Raw genomic sequence first — 12,225 nt, 5'->3', positions numbered from 1 at the left:
TAATGCACCCAACCCACATCAGTTGTGTCTCTCTATTTTATTTTTTACTTCTATTTCCAAGATAAAGAAAAGATGATTTCACATTTTGCTAGAATAAAAACATTTGCCTTAAATGTCACTGCTTCAATTAATCAACATTAATAAGGTTTTCAATAGGACATATTGGAAGTGCAGTAAGATGTAATCAGACTGATAAGGGCAACAGCAAACCTGTTTATAAATGAGAAGTGGGAATGTGGGTGTGTGCAAAATTAAAAATGCATCTAGAAGAACAACTGCTACATTCTCACTGACTTGCTTACTAAAGAAATCGTCAACATTGTCTATAATATAATTTGTTTTCGGGTTCACACTGTCATTCTTAAGCTAAATTTACGATTAATGTGATAATGTTTCCCCTACACTTCTAAAATCTCTGTGTGTGTGTCCAGCTCATCCGAACTTAGTCTCTCCTGCAGGCTGAGCCAGCCGACAGCACTCCCGCTCACATGGACTCAAACTCATCGATGCGTTGTTTAGTGTTGCCCTGACGAATCTGACGCAGGGTCTTGTATTTGTCACGGCCCGCCCTCACATTCTCAGCGTGGATCAGGTCATTGGGGGTCTTTTTGCTCTCGTCTACAGCTCGAGCCAGTTCGGTGCTCAGGAACTGGGGAAAAAAAAGAACACAAACACAAAGTGAATAAAATCCTCTTACCTCAAAGTACAAGACTGTTCACAAGCCTTACCCCACTCCCCTAGACTCCCCCTCAATCCCATCTAAAAAACACTCTATTGTGCCCAGTTATAAAGTCTATTTTTGTGTTGCGTTGTCTATGCAGCATCAATTCTCGTCACGTCTGTGAGATAGGGGCACAGACGGGATTTGCAACTTGAATAAAAACAAAAGAATGATAATGTACCGACCCACCAATGTTTAATTATGTAAAGTGCACTTAGCTCTGGTGAAACACAATTTGTGGCAGTAATTATGTGGCACGTCTTTACAGCAGAGTCAAAACCTCCATACAAATGTGTCAACAAAATGTACAGAAAATTTAACAAACTAGTTTAAATGTTTGTGACAGCACAACAGGACAGCAGGAACTAAAGATGCGATTTTCAGACTGTAGGAAAGAACAATCAGCTGGTTGGCGGAATAGGTAAGAGTTCACAACTCCAAACCAGATTGCAATGGTTATTTAAAATGAACATGACGGCTAGGTGAAGAACAACAATCTACACTAGAGGATGAGGCTCACTGAGGATTGGCTTGATATCTATCGAAAAGCATGACTAAGAGAGAATTTGGGAGGGCAAGTGGAACATGGAAACGAGAAAAAAATGGCTGCGGCGGACAGTTATGCATTCGCTGCTGGAAAGGGTCGGTTTGAGGTGTGGTCCCACTGTTAAATGTCAAATAAATAATCTCTAAAAATGTAACTCAGCCACTTACTACAAAGTATGTAACACCAATACAAATTTAATAACAGATTAGAATTCGTTTTTTTTCTCGCAAAGTTAATAGTTGGAGCTGGATGGGTGTAGGCTCTGGGGAGTTCCCATGATGCAATGAGTGTTTTTTCTTCACTCACCTTTTTTAACTCTCTGTGTGCTTTCACACCACTCTGCGTTTACTCATTAGTTATTATTAATCTCTGGCTCTCTTCCACATCTTGTCTTTGTGTTGTCCCCTACCCCTAACCAACAACTTGCAGCTGCAGATGGCCCCGCCCCTCCCAGAGCCTGGTTCTGCTGGAGGTTTCTTCCTCTTTAAAGGGAGTTTTTCCTTCCCACTGTCGCCAGGAGTTGTACGATTGATGGTGTTTTCTCTATTTTCTGTATTATTGCAGGGTCTTGACCTCACAATATAAAATTGTGATTTGGGTCAATATAAATAAATCTGTATTTATTATATTTTATTATATTCAATAAGTGGCACTTACACGTTTGCAGTTTTTCTCAATCGCTTTCACACATTTCTTGAAACATGTTTGAAAATATTATAACTGATACACAAATTAGTTAAACTACAAAAGCCATAACTTGCTTAAAAGCTTATTTTCATGCTTCAGAATCCAAAGTTGTGTCAACAAATAGAGCAACAGGGCAAGTAACTTTAACATGACACCAAAGTGGTAAAACAATTGCTGATATTCTACGATAATGACAGTGTACTCCTATCCTTCCAGTCTTGTCCTACACTGACATTGAGCGCTGTGTATCAAAGGAAATACTGATGGTTTGAGATGCATATGATTTTACATTGTGTTTTGTAAAGCAAAGGAGCCCTTTGCATATAATGAGAGGAACAAAGTGTTTATTTTGGAGGCACACAATGCAATGGCCACTCAACATATTGCGATGCAGTAAAGAAAAAACATAAAAAAACAAAATAAAATGTGCAAAAAAAAAAGTGGACAGAACAAAAACATTTAAACTATTAAGACTAAAAAGCAAATAAATAATAATCGGCACACTCTGTGCTACACTACAGCCGCTTGTTTCGGTCACAGAGTCCCAGTGACCTGACCTCTAAAGCTGTCCATTGCAAGGTTATAGTTGGTTAAGTAGAAACTAAAACTAGATGTGAAAAATATTTGATGGAAGTTAGAATGAAAATAAAAACTAACAGAAGTTATTTTGTAAAACTTGTAAAATTAACTAAAATAAAATAAATGTATGTATTCAAAAATGTATGATTTTATTGCTATATCTTGTCTCTGCCTCATGCTTTTATAAAATAACTACAAAACCTAAAAGTAACACTGAAACTAATTCAAACTAAACTAAAACTAAACATCCTGAAAGGTTGGTTTTGTTCATCTGAACGTAACGTTTTCAGAGGGAGAAATGTTTCATCACTCGTCCAAGTGACTTCTTCAGTCTCAGCTGACTGCAGGTGTCTCCAGCCTTATAAACAGTACATTTGCACAATGACTGAAACTAGCACCGAATGAATGAACAATGAGGTCAGTTCCTTGATTATTAATATGCAAACTGTCATGTCCATTGATAAACAACATCAGATCAAAACTGACTGATCATTGCTCATAAGCTGCCAAAAGTGAACACCCTTAATGTTCCTGTACGTGTCAGGAGTATCGAAACGGCTGAGACGCATTTTTTCTGAAAACAGCGTTTCCGTGGATTTTAAACCCCAAAACCTGCTCCACCAAAAACTGTTCCAGCCCAAGGATCGGGTCACCTGACACAAACAGAGTAACATAGTGTACGCTGTTAAGTGCCAGGAGGATTGCCAGGATTTATACATCGGGGAAACCAAACAACCTCTGGCGAAGCGGATGGCACAACACAGAAGAGCTACCTCGTCGGGCCAGGACTCTGCAGTCTATTTACACCTACAGGCCAGTGGACACTCTGAGCGTACACATCTTGGACAGGGAGGAACGCTGGTTTTAGCGCGGACTCAAGGAGGCCATTTATGTGAAAAGAGAAAGACCATCTCAGAATCGAGGAGGGGGCCTAAGGGTACATATTTCACCATTGTACAATGCTGTGACTGGAGCCATTCCCCAACTCTCTGTGAATGGATCTCATGGGTTTTGATTAGTGGGCTTTGATCAGTGGCTGTTGATCAATGGTCATGACAATTTGCATATTAATAATCAAGGAACTGACTTCACAGCCTGTTGCTCATTCAGTGGGCTGGTCACTCATTGTGCAAATGTACTGTTTATAAGATTGGGGAAACCTGCAATCAGCTGACTGAAGAAGTCACTTGCATGAGTGACGAAACGTTTCTCCCATTGAAAACACTACATCCAGATGAACACCACTAATCGTTAACTGTGTGGAGAGGGTGGCAGACTTTCGCTTCTTGGGGAGTTAATATAGAGGAGAACCCTTCCAGGAGTGTGAACACCTATGAGTTGCTGAAAAAGGCCCAGTACAGACTGCACTTCCTGAGAATTCTCAGAAGGAATTACATCAAACAGAGACTGCTGGTGTTCTTGTACAGAGCCTCCATCGAAAGCATACTAACCTACTGCATATGCACCTGGTACACTGGCTGCACAGTGGCTCAGAGAAAAGGACTCCAGAGGGTCATTAACAGCGCCCAAAGGATCACTGGCTGCCCTCTCCCCACACTGGAAGACCTACACAGCTGTCTGTCTTAAAAAAAGCCCAGAACATTACAAGAGATACTACTCACTACTCACTATGGCCACTTCCTGTTTGAACTGTTGCCCTCTGGCAGACAGTACAGAGCAATCAATGTAAGGACAGACAGACTCTAACACAGCTTTTACACAACTGCAATAACAGCTCTTAATGTTGCTACAAAATAATGGTCATTATGCAGCTTATATGGTTTATGCACTGAGTGAGGTATGTGTGTTTGAATGTACGGGAATTGTTTGTTCAAACTGCTATATTATTCTTATTAGCACTTTAAGTTTTTTTTAATTTTTTATCTTTATTGTTTTTATTTAATTTTAATTTTATGGATGATGCACCGATCGGAGACCACTTTCATTGTACCTGTGACAATGACAATAAAGACATTCTATTCTATTCTATTCTATTCTATTCTATTCTATTCTATTCAGAATCAACCTTTTGGGATTTACTTACCTGGATGATTGAGCATCCATCAAGCCTAAAACTAAACATTTTCAACCTGTAAAAACTAACCTGAAACCCCTTGTGGAAACGAACTGAAACAAAACTGAACCAAAATAGAATGTCAAAACGAAATTATAAAAACTAATTAAAAACTATTAAACTGTAATAACTGCTCACATGCAGTCTAACAGGAGGATGGCCACCTGCATGTCTCTGCGTCTTCACTGTCGTCTTCCCCTTTCTTCACTGTCACACCCTTTTACTCCTCTTCCTTTTCTTTGGGCAATCTGTTTCCCTCCTAAAATCTTCATCTGAGCAGTCCCTGCATGGTCCCACACTGCGACCGTGCTCTCTGTTGTGCATATGCTCTGTAAATATGTTTACTTTGGGGCAGATTTTGACTGTTCAGTAGGACTGCTCTGAATGTGATGTCTAACACTGTGTACATACACCATTACATAATACCAGCATATTTGAGAGTAAAGACATTAAACTGAGAAAAAGTACATAATCTATTTCAATCACAAAGGTTTATACAACCGACAGTTTTTCACCCTGTAAACAATTACGCTGAGTCTTTTACTTAAATGTGCTAAAATTTGCAAACGGTAACAAAGAATGAGAAATGCTTTAGGTTGTGCAGAGGACAAAGGGCTTTGAAAGACTTCAAATCCTGTCGTGTCAACAAGAAAAACTGTAACATTTGGATTTACTAATTAATGCAAAAGGAATTAGAATTGATTGCATGTGTGTGTTTGTGTGAATTGTTCCCACATTGGTAGAATGGGCTCATTTTAATCCAGACTCATTTTGCAGGAACTGGCCATTTACTCATTGTCACATTAGTCTCAGTATTCAGCTTGAGTGGTTTCTAATTTACAGAATATTATTCAGAGAACCTAAAGCTTTTCAATTAAAAACAACAACAACAACAAAAATCGAGGGTATTTTGTGAATAATTTGTCCGCTCTCTTAAACAATCCATGACTGCTAACTTCTAGCTGAATAGGACCTCTGGCCAGACTAGGTGATGTGTTACTAGACAGACATTTGACTGTGTTCAGCTGACCTCACCTTTAGGTTTTTCTGTAGTCTCTGGTTCTTCTGGGCCTCTGTGACTCTTTCCTCCTCGCTGCGATCTCGGACCATCCCCGGAGAAGTCAGCTCAGCGCTCGCTTCTGCGCTGCTCTCATCCGTCTCATCGTGGTCGAGGATGTTAGAATGGACCGAATCCTGGATGTGGACACCCATGAGTTTAGTCTTCAGCTCTTCTTTTGTTTGCTCCAAACCAGCTTCTACCATCACTGCCTGTTGACAGACATGACTTGTACTGAAGTGCTGGGTTGGAATGTTACATTAAAAGTAACTGAGTAATTGAAGTAATTATTCACTATTATAATATAACTAACATGGGAGTCCCATTCTTAAAAAAGGTCTTATGGATGTACAATCACTGAAATAGCTGACCATGACATCTATTTATTATTTTGCTTGACATTTATGATTATTTTTATTAATGATATATAAGGGGGTAATGACTGATAATTGTTAATGCTTCAGATTCCCTCATCAAACGAATTTTTTTTTTTTTTTAGAAAAAAGTCGCTAAGGGGTCTGAAAACTCGCTAAATATAGCGACAAAGTCGCTAAGTTGGCAACACTGATATCAACATATTTTTAGTATTAAGGCATGGGTGCTATGTGATAGTAGACTATGTGGACTCACAGCTAGTTTAAAAGGTTTTTCATAGAAGCTCTTAGGTGATCAAAGAAGCCAGACCTTAGCAGAATAAATAAAGAACTATGATGATGTACAGTTTATGGTTTGGATTATCTGTTTCATGTTTTTGTCTTTCATGCAATTACATTATAGTATTTGCAGTATAGCATTTATAGCTAGATAGAGAAATAGATAGATATACTGTATATGATAGTGCAGTGATGTGGGTAACACTGTATTTGTCTTTTGTACTCAGGTCTGTTGACAGATATGTGTATAAGCTTGAAGCCCTTCTTGATTTCTCTCATGATTCTTTAATTTACCCTCACCCTTTTCTGCCATCTTTTCGCCTCTTCATCCTTTTTCTTCTTTGCATCTTCCAGCTGAGAGATCTTAGAAGTAAGGTCTGCCAGCTCAGTGGCCTATACAACAATGGTTAGGAATGGACAGAGAGTTAGAAGCCCTCCTGGTATTAGGTCATTGTGCTCTTTTAGTGCAACGTGTAGGAGAGAACGTATGCTTGCATGCACTTTGCATTTAACTGAAATTGAAATTAAAAATCAGATTTTATAAAATAATCTCTTTCCTAGCTTCACGGATTGAATCTGTATGTAGGTTCGTCAATATAGGATTCTGTGAATTTGACTGAAAATGAATAAAAGGCTGCTGTGTGCAGTTGTACCAGGTTTTCCTGATTTTTGATCTGGGTCTCAGAGTGGTGCAGCAGGGCTGCTTTAGCCTCTACTGCAGCTCTGCGGTCTTTGTCCAGGCGCTCAGCCTCCTCCAGAGCAATTTTTCTTTCCTTCTCTAACTCAAGCGCCCTACGAGTTTGCTCCTCCAGCTCTGAAACAAACGTGCACGTTCACACAGACACATCCAACACACATCCGTCCCAGCACACCCAAACATGCCCGTTTAAACTTTACAATCACGAAATATAAAGTGTTTAAATTCGCACAGCCATGCTTCAGTGTTTTGTTTTTTTAACAGAAAAATAAAACCAAAGTTAAGAAATATTTGCATTCAGAAAGTCGTCAGACCATCTTGAGCTCGCTTTGTCTGTTCCTCAATCTGTCTCAATCTCTCCATCAGCTCCATGGTCTCCCGAGCAATCTTCTCTGTTTCCTTCTCAGCATTTTCTCGCTTTTTTTTCTCACTCTCGAGCAGAGCCCTGACAGGAGAATTGTGCATAAATACACATCCAAAGAAAAAAAAACATCATCTCCTGACAGTCCTTTCTTAAAGCAGAGAGAACACACTGTAAACTGTAAAAATAAACTTTCATTATTCACTCCCTGCCCCCCAAACACCACCACCACTTTCTTACCTCTCCATTTGTCGCTTGTTTTTCTCCTCACGAGCTTGGGCCTTCATCTGCTGCACCTCAATGGTGTCGGGCTTGCGTCTGCGCATGTACAGATCATGATTCCCCATGCATAATGCCAGGATGCGTTTGTTGATGCGAAGACGAGGTACATAGAAGACAAAGTCCTATACCAAACACAACGCAGCAATCGTTGAATGTCCAAGGGTTGGTTTGTGATAGGCCCCTAGCACATCAAATCCATTTTACCATCAAGGATGGGTTTAAATATTCAAAAAGGATAGTTTTGTTTTTGAGGAAAGCATTAGTTTTTCTAAACTCTTGGGCACTTTCCAAGTCTCTGCATGCAGTCAGAAGGCAAATTGGACTGAGGGTCTAAACTCATGTTTGTAAATGAGATCAAGCAGAAGCTCATTACACTACTTGCTGTAATTTATGCGTTTGCAAAGTTTTTTATTTTGGCAGTAATAAAAATATGGGATTCGCTCACACCTCCTGTTTACAGTCACAGCAAAATATCGTGAAAAAAGCCTATGTTTGAATACTAACATATTATGTACCCTCCCTGGTACACAAGGAAAGACTATTTAATACCGTCCATGAGCATCTATGAAGTGAGTTACGATAAGCACACCATCAAGCTGAACAGAGAGGTTGTTGCCAGATTTTAGTTTAGCTTCATGGAAGGCGATGTTGCCACCGTTAACGATACCGTTTCGCATACCGGAGCTTTCCTGTCGATGGGCTTGATGACAAATTTCTTGTCGTTGAAGGAAATATTTCTGATCTCACTCCAGGGAAAGCCAATCTTTGGAGTCAGCCTGCAAAAAAAATGGTGTGTGGTTTTTCATTATACTGTGGTGTACAGGGAATGTAACAGATGTTAGCATGTTGAAAATACAAAACAGACGGAAACTGATTGCCTACTGATAGGAGCTCTGTGACTTTAGCACTAACATCAGCATGCAAATATCTTCACAATCACTTTAACATATTAGCATGATAGAATTTGATAATCAAACAAGAACCAAACTACATGGTAGAGCCTTTTTCAAGCACTTGATTATATGGATAGAAAAATCGACAAAAAGTAGCTCATTTCATTCAAATGAAAAAATGGTGTCTCTAGGATAAAGAAAAGCAAAGTCATCTGGCCACCATGAATGCCAGTGGTTGTGATCCACCAGTGAACAGAAAGATTTACAGACTGTGACTTATGTAAATGTCTCAGAGGCATTCATGAATTATGACTCACTTGTCCTTTTTGTCATAGATGTTTAGCCCCAGTGCGTCCACCCCTAACCACAGCTCTGAGCCTTTCTTGTTCTTGATGTTGAAATAGTTGACCCCATACATCTCCAGATCCTGTGCTATCTTCAGGTACTCTAACATTGCATCTTCTCTGTGTGGAAGAAAGTATCATTATGAACAAAACACCAGAATGCAAAAAAAGTGTATTCAAACCTTTTGTTTTGTTTTGGTTTTTTTGCAGTAAAACTGTAGTACCTGAGTATCCCTTTATGCTCTTTATGCCACACCTGGATTCTTTCCTCCCACTGACTCTTGTTCAGCTTGTGCTGCTCCAAAACCCTGGTTCAGTCAGTAGAGTAGGTACGCCAGTTAGAGTTAAGGTCGCAGAAACTCGAAATTAAGGTGAACTCTGGCTAATGCTAATATTCACAGGATGTGCTACCTCTGTGGCAACAGCTTCTCTTTTGCGAGATATCCCGGTACATGATAATCGTCCCTGTAGTCTCCGAGCTTGACCTGAACAGCGTATGAGGCCAAGAGCACCGCAGTCTCAGGTGGACAGTATATATCATCATTTAAGATGCTCTCCTTTACCTAAAATAGAGAACAAAAACTCACGAATAACCCATTTTATAGTAGGACAAGGATTGCAGTATTGATGTATAAATACACAGAGAGAAACCCTGTGTATTCTTGTCTTTAACTAGTGCACCCGAATGCACATTTTCCAAGGCAAGCACTCTCTTATGGAAACAATGCAAAACCTGCTGTTTCTTTTTACTGAAATTTGTATTATTCCTATTGTTGTTGTTGTTTTTTTTTTATCTAAATGCAAATGTTTCTTATGTTTCAGTAAATTTGCCATTTGCAATAAACTGTGAGTCGTCTTAATGGAAAAAACAAATGGTTCCACATGAATTAGAATGACTAGGAATGCTCATCATTGCAATTTTTGGTGCAAATTTACATAACCTTCCTTTCAAAAGCTTGGGTTTTTGTAAATGTGCTCATCTCCAACCTGCAGAAAAAAGAGCCGCTGAGTTGCCTCTTGGATCAGCTCTTCGGCGACATCCTCGGGGTAAAACTTGGCCCTGAACTTGATCAACAAAGGGTTGTCCCGCTTCACATCTTGAGCAGTCACCTGATTTATTTGTGTTTTTTTACAAGCAGAGGGATGAATAAGTAGCTAATAATTAGCCTCACAATATGACACAGTGGAAACAATTTACATCTCGTTCACCTCACCCTCTTGTTCAGCTTGAGCCAGGTGGAGAAGCCTTTGCTGTCCTTATATTGAAGCCCAAAGAACCACGTCTCCCTCAGCCCGATTGTCTTCACTATCTAAATACATGAAGGAACACAATCAAAGTCATGCTTTTGCAAGTCAGATGATGTCTTTGACTGTACTTGCACGGCATACCTGGTCAAAAAGCTGTTTGCCAGTTGTGCTGGGCAGGATGGCAAACTCCAGCTCTGCATCCATGGTTGTAACTCGGACATTTATCTGCCAGAGAAAAACACTCTCACTGAGATACAGGGGGAAATGCTCCCTGCTGTGCATTCATCTGCGTCACTGGAGAAGCATCAAGGAGCATGGAGAGCAACTGGGTGGAAAAAAAGAGCACTACAAAATCTGTACTAACATTGTTCGTTAAAAAAATGCTAAATTTCTTGGTTCTTTTACAGCAAAACAAAAAGAGAGTGTTCCTTACATTCTTCTGTTCAACCAGGAGCATCCAATCGCAAGAGGTTGGTGGGGACTACAATCAAAAAATGAAGCCCACAGTGTATTTTAGACTTAACTTGCAACATGTTGGGTTTTTTCCATGATGCATTAGTAGTATTTATAATGATGGGTCAAAGTAGCGACACCATATATATAGCACATATTTTTTGCAGTTGTTGATATAGACCAGGGGTGTCAAACATGTCGTTTGGGGGCCAATAAAGATTCCACTCTGGTCCACTAGCTGACTTTGGAAAATGTGAAGGAGTGCATACATTTTAAAACTTAACTGTATTTTCAGACGTTTTATGTTTTTCCTCCTGATAAAGACATCCCTCATGTTACACTAAAGTAGTTAAACAACAGTTTTTTCACTATCTACTATTGAAATGTCTGTTTTTTCCAAATTTGTCGACAGTAAAAACAACATTTTCTGTGACTTAACAAAAATTTTCTGCTTTATAATTACAGCACAGTCCGGCCAATGAGCTGCTAGATGCTTTTCTGTAATTTTGCACATGTATTTCTCACAATTTAAGCACAAAGAGCTGACAAATTTCTCTCACTTACTACAGCAGCGTTTCTTTATCATGTAGCAAACAAAGATAACTCAGAGATTAAATGTGTAGTTAAATTTCTTTAGACCCACAGAAAGGGGAGTTTCACTCTTCCAGGCCAATCAAAGTGGGGTGTATGTGGCCTACAATCTAAAATGTAAGTTTGACATCCCTGGTATAGATTGACTTGTAAAATAGCGAAAAAACAAAAAAACACCAACGTGGGGGGGAAATTGTTTGCGCTGTTCCCCGTAAGGCTTTTTAAAGCTTTATTAAGCTTCCATTAGAACCTGATTTAATTATGACAGAAACAATAACAATGTCGCACAGCTGATAGTCTCACCGAACACACTGTTTCAGTGAATAGGCTACACATGAAAGAAAGAACAGAAAGCTCAACTTTGCAACTGTTTTGTTTGTATAGAGAAAAAACTGAAACAATAAGCTTCGATACATGCAGGAACACAAATGCAAATAATCAGAAACACCTTTTTAATATCACAGCTTGATAAGAGAAGCACTAAAAATACCTCTAAGAATCTTGTAGCTTTTACAGACGAGGTCCAATTGCCATACTTAAACCACTTATGTAGCGCAGTATAATAAAAATATAGAAAGATAATAAAAGTCAGATTACTTACAGTTGACATTTGTATTCTGTTTTAACCTATAGTCAAAACACTTCTTCAGAGAGGTGCTTGTAGTTGCCTTTTTGCTGCCGAGTCATATGAAACTGCTTGCAATACCTGCAAGGATTATACTGAATGAGAATGGGCCATTGTATTATTCCCAAGTACTTTTCATTTAGTTAATCCAGTGGCAGCCCTGGCCCACAGGTTTTAAAGTGGCAGCCTTCACCCACTGTCTACGCTTTTCTTCATGAATCATTGAGGTTTTGACCTTGTATCACTCGCAGTATCTCAATGAGGCATGGTGTGCGTCTGCCAAACCTGTCTGTAGACGGATACAAATCACCAGTAACTAACCACAGGCCATTATTTCTCAGTATCAGTGAATGCGGCAGTGCATTCCTCTAATCTATTAATCCTCTCAGAAATGTTCAACGCATATGTTGTTA

At 39.4% G+C, this 12,225-nt stretch overlaps 1 protein-coding gene across 3 annotated transcripts; it reads right to left on the bottom strand.

The window, feature by feature from the left end:
- Positions 1-22: 22 nt before the first annotated feature.
- Positions 23-11,944, bottom strand: LOC101465591 (moesin a). 3 transcript variants are annotated; one of them, XM_004563267.4, is made up of 15 exons: positions 11,789-11,924; positions 10,577-10,624; positions 10,285-10,368; positions 10,110-10,205; positions 9,883-10,005; positions 9,307-9,458; positions 9,120-9,203; positions 8,869-9,015; positions 8,338-8,434; positions 7,617-7,780; positions 7,330-7,460; positions 6,972-7,132; positions 6,619-6,711; positions 5,644-5,877; positions 23-649 (listed from the first exon to the last, which is right to left on the bottom strand). In XM_004563267.4, the coding sequence occupies exons 1-15, from the start codon at positions 11,795-11,797 to the stop codon at positions 485-487; spliced, it is 1,788 nt and encodes a 595-aa protein (XP_004563324.1). In that variant the 5' UTR covers positions 11,798-11,924; the 3' UTR covers positions 23-484. The 3 variants fall into 3 exon arrangements, with proteins under 3 accessions (XP_004563324.1, XP_004563326.1, XP_004563325.1); XM_004563269.4 differs by having other exon boundaries at positions 5,644-5,802; XM_004563268.4 differs by lacking the exon at positions 10,577-10,624 and having other exon boundaries at positions 11,789-11,944.
- Positions 11,945-12,225: the final 281 nt, after the last annotated feature.

Source organism: Maylandia zebra, linkage group LG2 (genome assembly GCF_041146795.1).
Source record: "Maylandia zebra isolate NMK-2024a linkage group LG2, Mzebra_GT3a, whole genome shotgun sequence".
In the NCBI taxonomy this organism is placed as follows: Eukaryota; Metazoa; Chordata; class Actinopteri; order Cichliformes; family Cichlidae; genus Maylandia; species Maylandia zebra.
This window is presented reverse-complemented; position numbering and strand designations above follow the sequence as displayed.

Bases quoted from the DNA above. Each gene is read 5' to 3' on its own strand.
- LOC101465591 (XM_004563267.4), bottom strand. The intron at 10,369-10,576 runs GTAAGGAACACT...TTTCTCTGGCAG, and splicing joins TCCTGGTTGAACAGAAGAAT to ATAAATGTCCGAGTTACAAC. The intron at 5,878-6,618 runs GTGAGGGTAAAT...GTCTGTCAACAG, and splicing joins CGAAAAGATGGCAGAAAAGG to GCAGTGATGGTAGAAGCTGG.